Genomic DNA, 19,562 nt, shown 5'->3' with positions numbered 1-19,562 from the left:
ACAGGGGCGGACCCTGGCTGCGCCCCGGGGACAGGGCGCGGGGGCAGTCGGGTGCCCTGCCCCGGCACCTCGCTCCCGCGCCGAGGCGCAGCTCCAGCATGGCGGAAGGCGGTGCTGGGGTGCCCGGGGCGCAGGGCCTCCGCGCTGCCCGTCGCGGCGCCGCCGCCGGCCTCCGGCTTCCTCCTGTCGGCGGCATGGCAGAGCCGGACCGCCCCGGACCGCCTCCGCTGCTGTGGGGACGGGCTCGCCCCGCTCCCATCTGCCCGGGCGTGCCGGCGGCGACTGTGAGGGCAGCGAGCGGGGAGCAACCGTCGGTGGCAGCCGAGGAGGCGGGCGGCGGGCAGCCTTGTGAGCACAGCGGTACGCCGGTCCGGCGGTGGGGCTCGCCTCACGTCCATCCCCTCTCCCCGCCGGCCTTCGTTCCCTCTCCCCAATCCGGCCTCTCACCCGACGTGTGCCCTCCGGGTAGCTGAGCCTTGCCCCTTGCAGCTGCCCACTGATCCTCCGCGGCCACTCGACTCGGGGGCACCTTGCTTCACCCCTTCCTGTGCACCCCCCGCGGCGGGGTGGGTAGGGCCTTGTCCGGCAGGGACTCTTAGGATGCCCTAATCCCTCTTCAGCACCTTGGAGATCGCCTGTAGCGAAGACATCTTGGAGACCTGGGCTGGGGGTGTTTAAGCCCAGGCTGGATGAGGCTCTGGCCAGCCTGATCTAGTGTGGGGTGTCCCTGCCCATGGCAGGGGGGTTGGAACTAGATGATCCTTGTGGTCCCTTCCAACCCTGAATGAAACTATGAAACCATGAAACCTCCATTTGCGGCCCTGCCTTGAGCTGTTCCACATCGAAAGACACAGTGGCCGTGTCTGCTGCAGTGCCCTGGGCTGGCCTTGGCTCCCGCGTGGGAGACCCGCCGCACCAGCACCCTCCTTTGAGATCTGTGCTGAGTGGTCCTACCGTCAGGAATCATTCAATGCTGGGCAGCTGGGCGAGCTGAACACCAGCGTGTATTTGTAAATGACTTGCCTTAGTGTTCTAAAGACACAAGTAGAGCAGCATGGAGAATCTTGAACGTGTCCAGAGAAGGGCTGTGAGGCTGGGGAGGGGTCTCAAGAACAAGCACTATGAGGAGAGGCTGAGGGAGCTGGGGTTGCTTAGCCTGGAGAAGAGGAGGCTCAGGGCAGACCTTCTTGCTCTCTACAACTACCTGAAGGGAGGTTGTAGCCAGGTGGGGGTTGGTCTCTTCTCCCAGGCAACCAGCACCAGAACAAGAGCACACAGTCTCAAGCTGTGCCAGGGGAGGTTTAGGCTGGATGTTAGGAAGAAGTTCTTCCCAGAAAGAGTGATTTGCCATGGGAATGTGCTGCCCAGGGAGGTGGTGGAGTCACCATCCCTGGAGGTGTTCAAAAAGGGATTGGACATGGCACTTGGTGACATGGTTTAGTTAGTCATGAGGTCTTGGGTGACAGGCTGGACTTGATCTTTGAGGTCTTTTCCAACCTTGTTGATTCTATGATTCTATGAATATAAAACTATGTAGAAGGAGCCTGCAGGAAAGCTGGAGAGAGGATTTTTTTACAAGGGCATGTACAGACAGAACAAGGGGTAATGATTTTAAACTGAGTGCAAATTTAGATTAGCTGTAAGGAAGAAATTCTTCACTATGAAGAGATGAGGCACTGGAACAGGTTGCCTAGAGAAGCTGTGTATGTCCCATGCCTGGCAGTGTTCAAGGCCAGGTCGGATGGAGCTTTGAGCAACCTGACCTAGTGGAAGGTGTCCCTGACCCATGGCAGGGGGGTTGGAACTAGATGATGTTTAAGGTCCCTTCCAACCCAAACCATTCCATGATTCTGTGACTCCACATTACATTTGGCAAAACTTACCAACATCCAGGGAGTTTAAAATAACTGATTCTTTTGTAACATGTTTTGCTGTCAGGGAAGACATCTGTGTATGTTGAGCCATCTAGGAGAGTTAAAGAAATACTTCAAGAAGAGCTTAACTTTCGGACAGAAGCGTGCCACGTTAAACATCCAGCTGCAGGTAATCTTCCTTATCAGCAAGTGCCAAGTGTCTGGCAGGGCAAATGAGAGAGAGATTGTTTTGAGGAATTGTGGCAAAATTACTGTGTGAAAGAACAGCCCAGAATGATAGACTTGTCAGTGATAGAATAGAATAGAATAGAATAGAATAGAATAGAATAGAATAGAATAGAATAGAATAGAATAGAATAGAATAGAATAGAATAGAATAGAATAGAATAGAATAGAAATAGAATGGGCTGGGACTAGTCTTGGTGCAGAAACGAGTCTGAAGCCATGTGACCCATATAAAACAAAACCTGCATCGTGGTGGTGGTCTCCTGCTGCCAGTTTCTCTCTACAACTCAGTTCAGTTTGCTCTCTACAACTACCTGAAGGGAGGTTGTAGACAGGCGGGTGTTGGTCTCTTCTCCCAGGCACCCAGCACCAGAACAAGAGGACACAGTCTCAGGCTGCACCAGGGGAGATTTAGGCTGGATGTCAGGAAGAAGTTCTATATAGAGAGAGTGATTGCCCATTGGAATGGGCTGCCTGGGCAGGTGGTGGGGTCACCATCCCTGGAGGTGTTCAGGAGGAGACTTGATGGGGTGCTTGGTGCCATGGGTTAGCTGTTTGGGTGGGTTGGATTGGTTGATGGGTTGGACACGATGATCTTGAAGGGCTCTTCCAACCTGGTTAATTCTATTATTGACCACAATATCTTCTTTATCTTATCAACCAAGCTGTTATATTTCTTTAGCTACTTCTCTGTAGAGCCCACTGAGTAAAGCTGGCTATTCCACAGCTTCCCTCATGATTTTTTTTCCTAGTGGTTGGTGTATTTAAAAAGAAAAGATGGGGGGGGGAGGGGGAGGGGGGGGAGAAAGCCTGATTAATAATATGGATTTGCATGATTAAACTCCTTGCTTTTCTTAGATATATATAACAGTGCCTTTTTGAGTACCCAGGACTTTCTTGCAGAGAAGGTGTGTATGTCAGTTTGGCTCAAGCTGCTCCTGTGTCCAACGTTACTAAGAGCTGAACACAACCCACATTTCACTGCATCCATCTGTCAATGGATCAAAATTGTCTAGAATACTGCAGCTTGGTTGTATATATGGATGCTACTAAGTGTGTTCTCACTATTCCTGAGAAGCACTTAAAGTACTAAAGATAATACTTCTCACTGTTCCTGAGAAGCACTTAAAAGCACTAAAGATAATACAGAAATGTGGCAAAACTATCTGCTAAAGGAGGGTGCCATGTGGATGTATAACAAGCTCATTGTATAAATAGCAGGTGCAGCATAATAGGTCATGGCATGGCATAAGAATGCTGTGCATGAGTTTCAAATAGATATTGGTGCATTCAGCAAGTGCCTCCTTTCTTTTCCATCTGTTGTATGTACCTGGAGAATTAGAGATGCTCCCTAAGCAGCCTGGGCTCTGACAAACAACAGTTGTCAGGTTGGGTGGTTACTAATGATGCAGGTTAGGTGCTTAGCAAGTTTATCCTCCTGCTTAAATCAGATGGTTAGCAAACTGTAGCCTTCCCACAAAACAAATTAGCTTTTTCCTTTTGGTGGTGTGACTGGGGGGGGGGGGGATTTTTGTTCATGTGGAGTTGGTTTGGTTTGGTTTTCTTGCTGTCATTGGGGTTGGGTGGGGGTTTTTGGCTGTATTTGGTTTTGGTTGGTTTTGTGGGTGCAGATTCTCTTCTCGTGTGTGTGTGTGTGTTTCGGTTTTTCTGTTCTTCTATCTTTTTCTGTGGGCATCCCAGCACGACCAATAAATCGTGTTGGATGCATCAGTAGTATTACTGCTGTTGCACATCGTAGATAGCTACATGCTGCTTCAATTAGGAGCCTCGAAGCTGTTCAGCTGACAGTAGAGAGCGCTGTATACCTTCAGCAATCTGAATTGCTCTCTGCAGACGTCAGTCCCTTTGCACTAACTGTGGAGGAAGATCATAGCGTTCTGCTTAACTACTTCTAATTCATGTATGGACCAAAGGGACCCCCTTAAAAGTTACATTCATTCTAGAACAAGCTGAAGTGATGAGTTTTGTTTTGACTAATATTGTTTTGACTAATTATTAACAGTGGCTCTGGAAGGAATTTGGAGTGTGAGAAAAAATCTCTCCCTTGGAAGCCTGAAACCTGTGTCGCCAAACCGAAATGGTTTGCTTTTACAACCTCAGTTCTACTCAAGGCATGCAAGAATGAAAAGTAAGAGTTAACAACAACAAACTTCCACTATAATTTTAGGTGTTTATGTTCTATAATTCATACACCTCACAGGACTGCAGATACATTTTGTTCAGTGTTATCTTTTCATAGTATCATAGTAGTATCAGTCAGGGTTGGAAGGGACCACAAGGATCATCTAGTTCCAACCCCCCTGCCATGGGCAGGGACACCCCACACTAGATCAGCCTGGCCAGAGCCTCAGCCAGCCTGGGCTTAAACACCCCCAGGGACAGGGCCTCGACCACCTCCCTGGACAACCCATTCCAGGGCTTCACCACTCTCATGGGGAAGAACTTCCTCCTCACCTCCACCCTCAAGCTCCCCACCTCCAGCTTCATTCCATTCCCCCTAGTCCTATCACTACCTGACATCCTGAGCAGTCCCTCTCCAGCCTTCCTGTAGGCCCCCTTCAGATACTGGAAGGCCACAATGAGGTCACCTGGGAGCCTTCTCTTCTGCAGACTGAACAGCCCCAACTCCTTCAGTCTGTCCTCACAGGAGAGGTGCTCCAGCCCTCTGCTCATCCTCGTGGCCCTTCTCTGGACACGCTCCAGCACCTCCACATCCCTCTTGTAATAGGGATATAAAAACACAGCTTGCTGCCTGACCAGCACCTTCTTCCTACCTTGGTCTTGTGTGCTCTGGAGGTAGTGGCATCTTAGTTACAACAGCAGCATGAATTATGCTTTAGTTCTAGTACAAGAAGCATTTCACCAGTGCAGCCTTCTGCCAGGCTGCCTTTGCTCTACTTGTAGGAACATTTTGACAGAAATTCAGTGCAGTCACTTCTGGTATGTCAACCAAGAAACTTTTAGCCACACCACAGAAAATACAACCAAATAATGCCTCAGAGTTTGGAAATGTTGGTGTAATTTTAAAAAGCATGTACCTGGAGCTTCTAATGATCCTGATCTCCTCTGTTTCCTGTGCAGATCCACGAGGGAAGAACAGCTTTAAAACAAAGCAGCTCAGTAAAATTGATTTAGGGGTTTAAGTGTACAGTGTCTGGTGGTTTTCTTTGGGGGATTTAGTCATGCTTTCATACCCAGGGACTGCTGCTAGAGACAAGTGGCGCTCTCCTGACTAGCTGTACTGCCTGTTTTGCAGCTGAACAGGCAGCTGTCATAAGAGGTGGAGTGGCAGAAAAGATAGAGAACAGCAGAAAACCTGGAAGCACTCTGACTTCAACCCCTGTAACTCACCACACCATTTCCCTTCACACATCTTTGTAAGGATCTGGGGAAGAAATGGTAATATACTGAGATGGAAAAGGTACAGGCTATAAAATAGATTAAAAAAAGAGTTTTAAGAGAGAAAATGAGCCTATTGTGTTTAGTGCCAGACAGAAGGGCACCAGGGAAAGGAAAAGGAAAAGCAGAGACTAGGAGATCAGGCCAGGCTGATCTAGTGTGGGGTGCCCCTGCCTATGGCAGGGGGGTTGGAACTGGATGATCCTTGTGGTCCCTTCCAACCCTGACTGATACTGTGATACTATGATACTAGAATTAAAGAGGAGACACAGACCAGAAAGCTGAGAATTGCTGAGGGGAACTGGAGAGAGGATAACATAGGTCAGCAATGCAGGGGATACAAGGTGAAAGAAATGAATGAAAAAAATAAGTAAAAGAGACAAAAAAAGACCCCAGTGAAAAATAAGTACACACATATTGCTGAATTGGATGAAGTTAATGCATTTAGTTTTTCTTCTTTCACTTACTGCCCTTCCCTAAAAGTGACTAGTAGTTTGGTGGACTCAGGATGTGGTAAGTGTGGCCAGCAGGTCGAGGGAGGTGATCCTCCCCCTCTACTCAGCCCTGGTCAGACCCCACCTGGAGTACTGCCACCAGTTCTGGAGCCCCTATTACAAGAGGGATCTGGAGGTGCTGGAATGTGTCCAGAGAAGGGCCACGAGGATGATCAGAGGGCTGGAGCACTCTCCTATGAGGACAGACTGAAGGAGTTGGGGCTGTTCAGTCTGGAGAAGAGAAGGCTCTGAGGTGACCTAATTGTGGCCTTCCAGTATCTGAAGGGGGCCTACAGGAAGGCTGGGGAGGGACTGCTCAGGATCTCAGGTAGTGATAGGACTAGGGGGAATGGAATGAAGCTGGAGGTGGGGAGATTCAGGCTGGATGTGAGGAGGAAGTTCTTCCCCATGAGAGTGGTGAAACCCTGGAATGGGTTGTCCAGGGAGGTGGTCAAGGCCCCGTCCCTGGAGGTGTTTAAGCCCAGGCTGGCTGAGGCTCTGGCCAGGCTGATCTAGTGTGGGGTGTCCCTGCCCATGGCAGGTGGGTTGGAACTAGATGATCCTTGTGGTCCCTTCCAACCCTGACTGATACTATGATACTATGATCTCAGCTCTCCTTAACAGTGCATCTTGTTTCTTTACAGATTGCTGAACTGTAGTGATGTGAAGACCTGAGGCTGTTGTGTCAAATCAAACATCAAAATGCCTGTAGAAGTTTAGATTGGTATCTCTAAGATTCTGAAGAAAGCTCTGCTTGGATAGGGAGCTCTTTCTTTTGTGGTTGTTTTATTCACTTCCTGGTACTGTTTTGTCCTTTTATTTTGTTTTATTTATCAGATGTTGTAGTAGCCAAATGTGATCTGTATTTCAGCCAGTGATGCAGATAAGGCCAATCTGAAGATAACAAAATGTTCCTGCTGACAAAAAGGTGCTGTTGTGAAACTTGACATCTCCATAGATTTCTCTGTTGCAAAGTGATTCTGAGTTCCAGCAGAAGATTGTAATTGAAGAGATGCCTTAAAGTGCCTTACACTGAGTCCACTCATTAAACTGAAATCATAAGCCAAGAGTGTGTGATTTGATGTCTAGCCTGATTTAATAAATGTTTAGCATAAATAAGCCTCTCTCTCCATGTAACAGCTATCAGAGTCTCAAAGAAGCACACAGGCAGCCTGGAACCTGAAGCAGTCTGTCACGAAACACCCTCCATTGACCATCATTACAATGAGGTAATACCATAGTATCATTCAGGGTTGGAAGGGACCACAAGGATCATCTAGTTCCAACCCCCCTGCCATGGGCAGGGACACCCCACACTAGATCAGCCTGGCCAGAGCCTCAGACAGCCTGGGCTTAAACACCTCCAGGGACAGGACCCCAACCACCTCCCTGGACAACCCATTCCAGGGCTTCACCACTCTCATGGTGAAGAACTTCCTCCTCACCTCCAGCCTGAATCTCCCCACCTCCAGCTTCATTCCATATATACCAAATTGTTGGTTTTATATTATCATACCACTTAGGAAACAGATGATGATCCTTCTAGCACAACACTGCAACAAAAGACAGCCTTGAAACTTCATGGATGATTGGAGGAGGTACCAGAGACAGTGGTGACATTTGCAGCTACAGAATAGCTTCAGTGCTCTCACAGCAGATGGGGAGCTGAAAACTCTCCAGGAAAGCACATGAGCTGGCTGAGCCTGAACCATGAAAGGAGCAATTTGGAGACCTTCTGCTGTGGGAGATGGAAGCTCTCATTTGCTGTCTCAGCCTGCTATCTGGGGAAGTTTATTGAGGGACTTCTGCTCAGTGCTGCCTTTCCCACATGGACACAACAATACTGCCAGGTGAGATGAGGAGCTTGTGAAGCATGACTGCTGCACTTTAATCTAGAGCTAGTCTTGTCTCCTGGACTGAAATGTCACCTCCATACTTGAGGTTCAAAGATGGTTGAAGAAAAGCTTTACCACAAACCCTTGACCTCTGGCCTGGGGAATGCTCATGGGATAAAAGGAGAGCATCCGAACTGGGTGCACTTCACAGCACCTGCTACTGTTGCTGTTTAAGATGCTGTCCAGTGCTCCAAAAGTCAAGGATGATAACAAATAACTACAAAGACAAAGTCAGATTTGTTGGTACACACACACACACATGTCACAGTACTTGAGGATCATGTGGTTTTGGTAGGAAAATTCTCTGCTCTGATTTGGCCTCTCTTCTCTACTGGTGATGAACAAAGATGTGTGCTGCAGTGGAAGGCTGAAGAGTGTTCTGGGCCATGATCCTCCAACCACAGTGTGCACAGCACATTTGTTCATGCCTGTGCCCTGACCTGGAAATGTCAACTTTACATAGTATTAATCCAACCCTGCTCACAGTCACCAGCAAACTGTACCCAGGCAGAATATTTTAACATCACATTTGCTGCATGTGCAGTAACGTGGGCTTGTCTGTCCAGAAGCTGTTCATCCAGCAAGGCGTGCATCAACTTTCAGCTGAATCTTTTATCTCTCATTATCCTGACCATGAAAGAGCAGGTAATCAAATCACAGGCATTTAAACTTGACACTAAAATACAGTATGCAATATATACAGAACTTGTATCACTTTTTCCTACAGGATTTAGGTTCTTACTTGGGGAAAAAAAACCCTTTCACCTGAAACCATGGACTATTTATGAAGAAGGCATTTCAAAGTCACTCCTGGTGTCAGTTTGGTACCAGATAGCATTCTGCTACTCTTTGAAGCTGGTCTCATTTTCTTAGGATAGAAAACTCCACGGGGTTTCTCTGGTTAAAAGCACATCTGGCTTAATAGCTGTGACTGAAAGCACAACCACATCGTGCAGTACCTTTCATACTGTGTTTGCAAGATAGCTGACAAATACCTTCAAAGACTTTTCTAGGCTGAGATACTTCTCAAGTGTGACAAAATTAAGGAAGTCAGAGTAGGAGAGGAAGCCATCTGGGAAGCTCTAGGAGAAAACATTTACTGCTGCTAGAAACAGCAAACTTTTGACCTTCAAATAAGCAAAATGCTGTTTTATTTTGCAACAGCTTCATTACTAGTGTCCAGCATTTAAAATCTCTGACTATCAGCAACACTGGAGTTCACTGTAGTTTCCACAGAGCAGTTAAACCACAGTTGCTGCCTGATTTGTGTGTACAGTACTGAGAAGTCTGTGTGCTCTTCAAGGAGCTATCTCCTTGGATCCTTTAACTCCAAAGCAGACAAAACTAGGTATATTTCTCTTGGACAGTTTGCAGATATCTGGTAATCCTGTTCTCACCAACAGGGAAGGGCTGGTAACCAATATTTGGGCTGCATCAGGAGAAGTGTGGCCAGCAGGGCAAGGGAGGTGATTCTCCCCCTCTACTCAGCTCTGGGGAGACCCCATCTGGAGTACTGCCTCCAGTTCTGGAGCCCCTATTACAAGAGGGATCTGGAGGTGCTGGAAGGTGACCAGAGAAGGGCCACGAGGATGAGCAGAGGGCTGGAGCTCCTCTCCTATGAGGACAGACTGAAGGAGTTGGGGCTGTTCAGTCTGGAGAAGAGAAGGCTCCAAGGTGACCTAATTGTGGCCTTCCAGTATCTGAAGAGGGCCTACAGGAAGGCTGGGGAGGAATTTCTCAGGATGTCAGGTAGTAATAGGACTAGGGGGAATGGAATGAAGCTGGAGGTGGGGAGATTCGGGCTGGACATGAGGAGGAAGTTCTTCCCCATGAGAGTGGTGAAGCCCTGGAATGGGTTGTCCAGGAAGGTGGTTGAGGCCCTGTCCCTGGAGGTGTTTAAGCCCAGGCTGGCTGAGGCTCTGGCCAGCCTGATCTAGTCACTGTCCCTAGAGGTGTTCAAGAGGGGATTGGATGTGGCACTCGAAGCCATGGTTTAGTTAGTGCTGAGGCATTGGGTGACAGGTTGGACTTGATAATCTTTGAGGTCTTTTCCAACCTTATTGGTTCCATGATTGAGTCTATGAAATAGGAAATGTTACAATGCTGGATTTCCATACACTATTTACTGTTGCAGTTCACTGTGGATTTCCATCACAGCTTCAATATGCTGTGTAGAGCTGTAGCTAGTGGTGAATGAATGAATATAGAAAGCCTCATTTTGATCTGATGATAAATATTTCAGCAGATTTGGGCCAATCACTCTTTCTGGGAAGAACTTTCTCCTCACCTCCAGCCTAAACTCCTCCTGGTGCAGCTTGAGACTGTGTCCTCTTATTCTGGTGCTGGTTGCCTGGGAGAAGAGACCAACCCCCTCCTGGCTACAATCTCCCTTCAGGTAGTTGTAGACAGCAAACTGTTTGAATTTGGAAGGAATTTGCTGTAACTATTTTTTCCCCCTAAATAAGTGGTTTATTCAAACTTTCCACTTCATTCTCCAAAACTACAACCATCTTAAAAGAAAATCCCCTGCATCTTCCAAAGCCACCAGATACAGCATGTGAACCACAGCTCAGCTGGTGTGGGAAAACCATTTTGCTAGAGTTTCAAACCTCTGATTGTTTCAGGCATGAACTAGAAGAGGTAATTGAGAAGCTGATGGAAAGCAGCAGAGCGTTTCTGCTCTGTCCTGGGCAAGAAGGCAGAGACTTGAGATCAGCCTTTGTGGTGTGTGTGGCAGGGCTCTGCTCTGCCCACGGTCATCTGCCATGCACTCCTACCTGCGTTTGCAGGGTGCAGGCGTCCCAAGGGCTCACCACCCATCTTCTTCATCCTCGGGTCTGGGCTCTGGGGGCCCTTCCCGAATGTGGAGACGAGACACAAATTCCCTCTGCAGCCCTGACTGAGGATGAGCAAACTAGAGAAGGGCAGATTTTTTATTGTGAGGGTGGTGGAACACCGGAACAGGTTGCACAGGAAGGTGGTTGAGACCTCCTCCCTGGAGATATTCAAGGTGAGGCTCGACGGGGTCCTGAGAAACCTGGTCTAGTTGAGGATGCCCCTGCTGACTGAGAGGGAGTTTGGACTAGATGACCTCTGGAGGCCCTTCCAGCCCGGACCATTCTGTGATTCTATGAACCGAGCGCGCTGGGAAGCAGGAGCTGCCATTGCCCACACGCTGCCCGCTGATACCTCAGCGATCCCCGGGGCTGCCATCGCGCCACCTGCCGCAGCGCGGGCAAGGGGAGCGGCGGCGCAGCAGCCAGCAGCCCGCGCTGCCGCGGGCGAGGCGGTGACAATCCAGGGCGGGAGGGGCAGGGCGGCACGCAGGGGCGGGCCGCGGCGGTGGGAGGGCGGCAGCGGGCTGCCAGGCGGCCGGGAAGGAACGGGCCGGCATGGCCGGGAGGGGCGGTGGCACCGGCACCTCCCCGCCACCGGGGCAGGGGGTGTGGGCTGAGAGGCGGCGGAGGCAGCAGCCCCAGCCCCACCATGCGCTGCCCGGCCCCGGCCCCGTGGCTGCCCCGTGGCGGCCGCGAAGTGCAGAGCGGCCGCAGCGGGCGGCCCGGATGGAGTCGGCCCCGCGCCTCTGCCCCGCCGGGCGGCCCGGATGCCCGCGGCGGTGGCGCTGGCGGCGGTGGGCGCTGGCGGCCGGGCTGATGGGCGCCGCCGCCGCCCTGTCCCTCTACGTCAGCCTACCGGAGCCGGCGGCGGCGCGGCGGGCCGCTGCGAGCAGCCGGGTGAGGGGCGACGTGAACGTGCTGCTGTGGTGGGAGCCCTTCGGCCGCCCGCGGCGCATGGCCGACTGTCGCCGCCGCTACAACATCACAGGTTGCCGCCTCAGTGCCGACCGGAGCCGCTACGGCGAGGCTCATGCCGTGCTCTTCCACCACCGCGACCTGGCGCTGCACGGCGCCGAGGGTCTGCCCCGCGGGCCGCCGCCGCGCCCACCGCGGCAGCTCTGGGTGTGGATGAACTTCGAGTCGCCCTCGCACTCGCCCGGCCTGCGGGGTCTGGCCGGTCTCTTCAACTGGACCATGACCTACAGGCGGGACTCGGACGTCTTCGTGCCCTACGGGTACCTCTACGCGCCGCCGGCACCCCGTCCCTTCGTCCTACCCCGCAAGACGCGGCTGGTGGCCTGGGTCATCAGCAACTGGAACGAGGAGCACGCCCGGGTGCGCTATTACCGCCAGCTCAAGGAGCACCTCGCCATCGACGTGTACGGGGCGCGGGGGCTGGCGCTGGCCGAGGGCGGCGTGGTGGAGACCGTCTCGGCCTACAAGTTCTACCTGGCCTTCGAGAACTCCCAGCACACGGACTATATTACCGAGAAACTCTGGAGAAACGCCTTCGCCGCCAGCGCCGTGCCCGTCGTCCTCGGACCTCGCAGGGCCAACTACGAGCGCTTCATCCCTGCTGACTCCTTCATCCACGTCGACGATTTCCCCAGCCCCCGACTGCTGGCCACCTACCTGAAATTCCTCGACAAAAATAAACCAAACTACAGGAAGTATTTTGCTTGGAGGAAGAAGTACGAGGTCCACGTCACCTCGTTCTGGGATGAGCATTTCTGCAAGGTTTGCGAGGCTGTGAGGACAGCCGGGAATCAAATGAAGACTGTACGAAATCTGGCCGGCTGGTTTGAAAGCTGATGCTCCCCCAGGGTGAGCGTCTGGTTAGGCTGTGCGAGCGGCGCATCAAGGGGTAGGGAGGGATGAGTCTCACATAGATGGCTGGCTGAGGTAGTATGCAGACGGCTGTCATCGGTGAGAGAAGTGCATACAGATGAACAAGCTGTGAAAAGCCTGCACAAAGAAGTTTTTCATTACAGTGCAAGAATTATGAAAGTACAAAGGAATGTCGGGCAAGATGATGCTAAAAGAGCAACGTTAGATTACCAGAAGGCATCCACATTTGTAACCTTTAGACTTGTGCACAGCTCGACAGAAGTAACCGATGCCAAGTTCCTCATCTATACAGCTGAAACCAATTTTGTCGGCTATGACAGCTTCCTGGAGCATGAAACTTTGTTCTGCTTACCAGGGATACATGACCAGGGCTGGCTTTCTCTGTTCCCAAACCAAACAGTGATTGTTGTGTGTGTGTGTGTGAAGGCTATAGGCAGACGAATTCTGAGCCACAGGTGTTGGACGTAAGAATGTAATGATACAGTAGCACTTTTCAGCAACGTTTGAAACTGCAGCAGCCGACTAATAATGCTTTGAGCCAAATAATAATTCCATTTAGGAAGGTGGGTATAGAGGGGACTGGATCTGAGTGGTGCAAACAGCTCAGGTGATGCAGAGCGTTTCTTCCACTGCCTACCAGAGCCATAGGGATGTTTCTCCAGTATGAGAGCAGAGAGGAACTTTTAAGTACAGGGGGGGTGTGTGGAGGGAGGGGGAAGGAGAAAAATCCTTGGAGCATTTCCACCCTCCCTTTGTTCAGGACTTAGAAGATGTTTACAGAAAAATCTGCATGTTTTTCTCTGCAAAATTACTGCCATGTAGGGAACAAAAAGAAAATAGCAGGGAAAGGCTCAGAACTGCAGGGGTTTGATTATTGTATTGCATATATATATATATATATACAGAAAGGTTTAACTTATTTCTCTAGTATCGTTGGACAGCCTTGTTCAGCGCTTGTTTCGATTTATGGTCTGCATTTTTAATCATCCTGCTGGCTGACAGACTACCCACAGTGCCACTTTGCTGTGTGCAAAATAATAATTGCCCAAAAAAACCATATTATATCCCTAAAAAGTCCCAAATCACTGCCTGGCCAAATTACAGTAGAGAATAAGATGCAGACCGTTGGTAAGATACAGATTGTGTGAGGAAAGAATATGAAAAGGGAAAGATTTATTGTGGGATTTTTTTCCCCCTCTTTGTTTTTGATATTTTTTTTCCCCCAGCTCAGTTTTTTAATCAGTAAATAGCTTCCTGAGATAAAACTTCCTTTCCTTAGTGCCTATCAGGAAGATTTATGGTAGTTAATTCTCCTTTTAGGTTCTTCATTTTGCTGGAGTTTTCCTAGGAGTCCATGTATGGTTCCTTGTTGGTTAAGTGGAGTCTTGCTTGAGGAAATCCAGAAAGAAACTTCAGCTGCAGAAGCTGAGCACTCCCAGACCTCTGCAACTATGAGTTTTGATGGCAAAAATGATCACCTGCAAGAGTCCTGCACAGATATTTAAGGGATTAGTCCAGGTCCTATTTAAGGAGCTGAATAATCCACGGGGTTATCCCAAGACTTCCCTTGTGGTGGGTTGAAATTTCTCCCCCAGCATTAACTTTGCCAGAGCAGCTCAGTTGGAAGCAACTGAAAGCTGTGCCACAAACAGGTGGGGAAAGAGGAAAGTCAGTTGCAGATGAAAGATGGGCATCAGAACAGGGGAGTTTACCTGTATTTCTGAGAGATAGGTTAGAGGAGGACTTGATTTGAGCAGTGAGGGATATCAGGTGGGTGGTTTGGGTTTTTGTTTAAGATTTATGAGCTGGCAGGCTGCTGTACTTAATTAGCTGTTTCCCATGATTAAATAACCATGGAACCCAAGGATCATTGAAGAAAATCTAGTCATAATGAAGTTCATTAATAATTTGCACAGATTTACTGTATCAGGGCTTGCTGGCTTCTGCATTGATTCCCTTCTGCCTTGGTGCAAGAATGTCTGAAGGCACTTCATGAACCTGTTGCTAATACCTGAGTTGCTGTAGGAGTCTTACTGGGAGAGAAGACAGCACAGTGTGGAGTGTGGTGGGGTGGGGATAATCCCTAATGCTGCATTTTCACTTGAACAGCTCTTGAGTGGTTGTTTAAAGCATGTTCTTCATGGCATGCTCATCTGTTCTCTACCACTGGCTATTACTCCCACAAAATTTGTTGTGATAATTTACATCACCTAAGTATGGCATTGACAGGAATAGTTGTGTCAGGTTGAAAGAACCTAATAAGTATGGCATTGACAGGAATAGCTGTGTCAGGGTGATAGAACCTAATAACCTAAGTATGGCATTGACAGGAATAGCTGTGTCAGGTTGTTAAGAACCTATCTCCCTTTGAATTACTCTTTCATTCATTTTTCTGTTCAGCCTGCAGATGTATACAGACCCCAATCTTAGAAGTGCTGAACTAATACTTAAGATTGCACTACTTTTCCCCTGGCTGCTGAAACTAGTGCACTTTTTCAGTCCTTTTGACTTCGTTAGCATTTCCTTCAGTTTTCCAGGCACACAGTTGTGTGCAGTCAATAACGCCATGGGCAGAGAGTCAGGCTGCAGGAACATGGGAATGTCCAAAGACTGCAACCAGTACCTTTTTATCAGCCTCTCTAAGAGAAAAAAAGAGTTGTTCTGTTTGGGTGAGGTGGTCACAATTGTGCTATTGTGGTGGGATGAAATTTCCCCTCCACCCCCCCCTCCCAACATTAACTTTGCCTGACCAGCCCACTTGGAAGCAAATGAAAGCTGTATTTACAGGCAAAACTACACTCTGCAATGGAATGCAATGAATGTGTACAAAATACACAGGATTTACAAATATTTACAGGTATTTATAATTAACAAACATCCCAAGAGCCCCCCTGGTCAATGACCAGGGGAAGTTTCTCTGTCCCTGCCCACCCCTGATCCCCCTGTTCAAAAGAAGGGACGAGAGAGAGGAGCAGAGAAGTTCATACCAAAACAGTGCAGCCAAGGTCAAGCAGAGGCAAGTTAGTGTCTCTCCAGAGTGAAGACAGTGAGAAGAGAAGAAAAATTAGAATAGAATAGAATAAAATAAACCAGGTTGGAAGAGACCTTCAAGATCATCACGTCCAACCTGTCATCCAACACCACCTAATCAACTAACCCATGCAACCAAGCACCCCATCAAGTCTCCTCCTGAACACCTCCAATGATGGTGATTCCACCACCTCCCTGGGCAGCCCATTCCAATGGGCAATCACTCTCTCTGTGTAAAACTTCCTCCTAACCTCCAGCCTAAACCTCCCCTGGTGCAGCCTGAGACTGTGTCCTCTTGTTCTAGTGCTGGCTGCCTGGGAGAAGAGACCAACCTCTGCCTGGCTACAACCCCCCTGCAGGTAGTTGTAGAGAGCAATAAGGTCACCCCTGAGTCTCCTCTTCTCCAGGCTGAGCAACCCCAGCTCCCTCAGCCTCTCCTCATAGGGCTTGTGTTCCAAACCCCTCTCCAACTTCGTTGCCCTTCTCTGGACTCGTTCCAGCAAGTCAACCTCCTTCCTAAACCGAGGGTCCCAGAACTGGACACAGTACTCGAGGTGTGGCCTAACCAGTGCAGTGTACAGGGGCAGATTGTTTTGGAACAACCAATGTTATGGTAGATACCTCTCCAATGGGATGCTTAGAATGATCTTTGTTTTCCTTTTCACACCCCATAGTGATTTATTTACATTTTGCTGCTTTTCTGCTCAAGATCTGTGAAAAAAACTTTAAAGGCATAACCTAAAACTACCACAGCTGCATTTGTAAGTGCTGGGCTGAGTGTTTTCAAGAGCTGTGTAATGGAACATGCTGTCTTGTAGTCATTATTGCAGAACACTAGCGTTGGGAGAAAAGAAGCCTTTTCCAGTTGCATCATTTTTGCTTTTCCCTTCAGATGTGTGAGGGAACTGAGCTGCATCAGTGAGTAAGGCAGCGCCTCTCTAAATCTAGTTTGTTGTTCTGGCTCATCCACTCCACTGGCAAACAGTTGGTGTACTGTTACCCAGCTAAGGGTTGGGGTTTGTAATTCATTTTGTAGAGCTCAGGGTCAATCATGGCATGATGAACACAAAGTTGGCCTGGGCAAATCAGACTGTAGGTCAGGTAGCAGAGTCCAGGAGGTATCGCAGGCGATGCATATGGAATGGAATGGAATGGAATGGAATGGAATGGAATGGAATGGAATGGAATGGAATGGAATGGAATGGAATGGAATGGAATGGACCAGGTTGGAAGAGACCTTCAAGATCATCACATCCAACCTATCAACCAATCCAACCCACCTAAACAGCTAACCCATGGCACCAAGCACCCCATCAAGTCTCCTCCTGAACACCTCCAGTGATGGTGACTCCACCACCTCCCCAGGCAGCCCATTCCAGTGGGCAATCACTCTCTCTGTATAGAACTTCTTCCTAACATCCAACCTAAACCTCCCCTGGTGCAGCCTGAGACTGTGTCCTCTTGTTCTGGTGCTGGCTGCCTGGGAGAAGAGACCAACATCCGCCTGTCTACAATCTCCCTTCAGGTAGTTGTAGAGAGCAGTAAGGTCACCCCCGAGTCTCCCCCTCTCCAGACTATAATGCACCTGTAAAAGCTAAGCAAAGCTATTTCCTATTGGAATTGCAAAAATCTTTTGGAGTAAATGCAGAAAAAGTGTTTTATTCCATGCCTTAAAATACTGGGGGTTGGGGTGGGGGGCAGGGAGAGAAAGGAAGATTGTCATCTCCTGGTTTTTTATGAGGGTAACAAATAGTATTTCTTTTTGGTTCTGGTGTAAATGGAACAGAGAAATGATGTGATCCTTTAAATGATATATTGTGTCTCAGGGAATTTTATACTGTAAAGTCTCTTAATCCTCATGGAATGAAGGATCTTTGTGTCAATGATTGGCAATGAAATTAAAGGAGCAGCACAAAATGACTCGATTTTATTTTGTCCTCTGTGTTGTGAAAGATGGGGAGAACTGCTCTTTGAAAGGAGAGTTTCTCTTCGTGTTTGTTTAGTCAGTAGAAGTGCCTGACTGGTCTCACAGTAGTCAGACCATCTGAGGTGAGGAATGAAACCTGGTTGTGCCAGGAGAAAAAACATTTTCACAGGAGAGGCTGTGGTGAGTCCTTTTCCTCATGAAAAGGGGCATTTAGTGAGGTGGGATGTCTGCTGGAAGAATGTCATTGCAAACAAAACCAAAACCCAAACTTGGCCTACAGAGAATTTGAGTGTGGTTGGATTGCCTTCCCCCCACCCTTAGCTTTCAAAATGAAATGCAGATTATGTTTATTTGATATTCAGCACATGTTACTCCCAACTACCTTTATAGCTGCAGCTTTTTTTCATGCTTGTTTGTTGTTGTCTTCAGCTGAACAACAAAAGACAAATGGCCCAAAGGTCTTCTCCCTAAGCTTTCGTAGACACCTTGTAGCACAGGTGATTGTTTACCTCTCCTCTTCTCTCCTGCTTGGTGCAGGGTATTGGGAATGGAATGGAATAGAAATTAGAATGGAATAGAAATATAGAATAGAATAGAATAGAATAGAATAGAATAGAATAGAATAGAATAGAATAGAATAGAATAGAATAGAATAGAATAGAATAGAATAGACCAGGTTGGAAGAGACCTTCAAGATCATCGAGTCCAACCTATCATCCAACACCATCTAAACTCAACCATGCAACCAAGCACCCTATCAAGTCTTCTCCTGAACACCTCCAGTGATGGTGACTCCACCACCTCCTCAGGCAGCCCATTCCAATGGGCAATCACTCTCTCTGTGTAGAACATCCTCCTAACTTCCAGCCTAAACCTCCCCTGGCACAGCCTGAGACTGTGTCCTCTTGTTCTGGTGCTGGTTTCCTGGGCAAAGAGACCAACCTCTGCCTGTCTACAACCTCTCTTAAGGTATTTGTAAAGAGCAATAAGGTCACCCCTGAGTCTCCTCTTCTCCAGGCCAGAGTAGAATAGAGTAGAGCAGAATAGAATAGAATGGGAGTAGAGTAGAGTAGAATTAACCAGGTTGGAGAAGACCTTTGAGATCGAGTCCAGCCCATCACCCAACACCATCTAATCAACTAAACTATGGCACCAAGTGCCTCAACAGCAGCATTCCTGCCCAGCTATGATGGGGCAGTGCTACAGCCTTCACTTTCCTCTCCTCAGATGACTCATGTTGTGTCTCCATCACATTGAACCTTCTTTGAGCAGAACTTGGACTGGTTGCTTGTTTGCGTGGGCCTGACAGGGGAAGTGTTTGTTGTTTTTTCCTCTGTTTTTCCAGAGGTGATTGAACTCTGGGTTGGGGGAACTGGTGGAAACATTTTTGTCTGCCAAAGACTGGGTACCATTTGTTCAGGTTTGTTTGGTGACTCTCAAGCAGTGAGTTACGCCCCATTAAACTCACTTGCACAGCTCTCTCCCCGACGGCCACATAAAAGGGTATTTGTTTTAAGAGCGTGAACAGTTCTTAGGGAGCACAGAGCTGACTCAGTCTGAATTTTGTTGACAGGAACACAATGACTTAACAGGGATTTAAGTGGTATTTAACTTAAGATAAATCATGATCCCAGTATAAAGGCCTTGTTCTAAAGTCGTGATTGGAATTATGTGTCACTTGTAACCACCTCGGTTTCACAGTTACAATTCTGTGTCATTCTGTATTTTCTTCTGTGTGGTCAAATTAAATACAATACAGAATTAACCAGGCTGGAAAAGACCTCAGAGATCATCAAGCCCAACCTATCACCCAACACCATCTAATCAACTAACCCATGGCACCAAGCACCCCATCCAGTCTCTTCTTAAACACCTCCAGTGATGGTGACTCCACCACCTCCCTGGGCAGCACATTCCAATGGGCAATCTCTCTTTCTAGGAAGAACTTCTTCCTAACATCCAGCCTAAACCTCCCCTGGCACAGCTTGAGACTGTGTCCTCTTGTTCTGGTG

General features: G+C 48.6%; 2 protein-coding genes across 2 annotated transcripts; both read left to right on the top strand.

Annotated features, from left to right (window-relative positions):
• The first annotated feature begins 98 nt into the window (after window positions 1-98).
• On the top strand, window positions 99-5,501 carry CUNH11orf97 (chromosome unknown C11orf97 homolog). The gene is made up of 4 exons (XM_068148864.1): window positions 99-348; window positions 1,939-2,043; window positions 4,123-4,248; window positions 5,377-5,501. The coding sequence occupies exons 1-4, from the start codon at window positions 99-101 to the stop codon at window positions 5,499-5,501; spliced, it is 606 nt and encodes a 201-aa protein (XP_068004965.1).
• Window positions 5,502-11,290: 5,789 nt separating this feature from the next.
• On the top strand, window positions 11,291-15,872 carry FUT4 (fucosyltransferase 4). The gene has a single exon (XM_068145488.1). It carries the CDS (start codon window positions 11,301-11,303, stop codon window positions 12,555-12,557), a length of 1,257 nt encoding a protein of 418 aa, XP_068001589.1. The 5' UTR covers window positions 11,291-11,300; the 3' UTR covers window positions 12,558-15,872.
• Window positions 15,873-19,562: the final 3,690 nt, after the last annotated feature.

The sequence above is a fragment of the Melanerpes formicivorus genome, unplaced genomic scaffold (genome assembly GCF_026170545.1).
Source record: "Melanerpes formicivorus ecotype bairdi unplaced genomic scaffold, bMelFor1.0.p_v2 SCAF_1, whole genome shotgun sequence".
Classification (NCBI taxonomy): Eukaryota; Metazoa; Chordata; class Aves; order Piciformes; family Picidae; genus Melanerpes; species Melanerpes formicivorus.
Note: the sequence above shows the minus strand (reverse complement) of the source record. Positions and strands in the feature narration are given on the sequence as shown.

Bases quoted from the DNA above. Each gene is read 5' to 3' on its own strand.
- CUNH11orf97 (XM_068148864.1), top strand. From the start codon at position 99: ATGGCGGAAGGCGGTGCTGGGGTGCCCGGGGCGCAGGGCCTCCGCGCT. The intron at 349-1,938 runs GTGAGCACAGCG...TTTTGCTGTCAG, and splicing joins GGCGGGCGGCGGGCAGCCTT to GGAAGACATCTGTGTATGTT. The intron at 4,249-5,376 runs GTAAGAGTTAAC...CCTGTTTTGCAG, and splicing joins AAGGCATGCAAGAATGAAAA to CTGAACAGGCAGCTGTCATA.
- FUT4 (XM_068145488.1), top strand. From the start codon at position 11,301: ATGGCCGGGAGGGGCGGTGGCACCGGCACCTCCCCGCCACCGGGGCAG.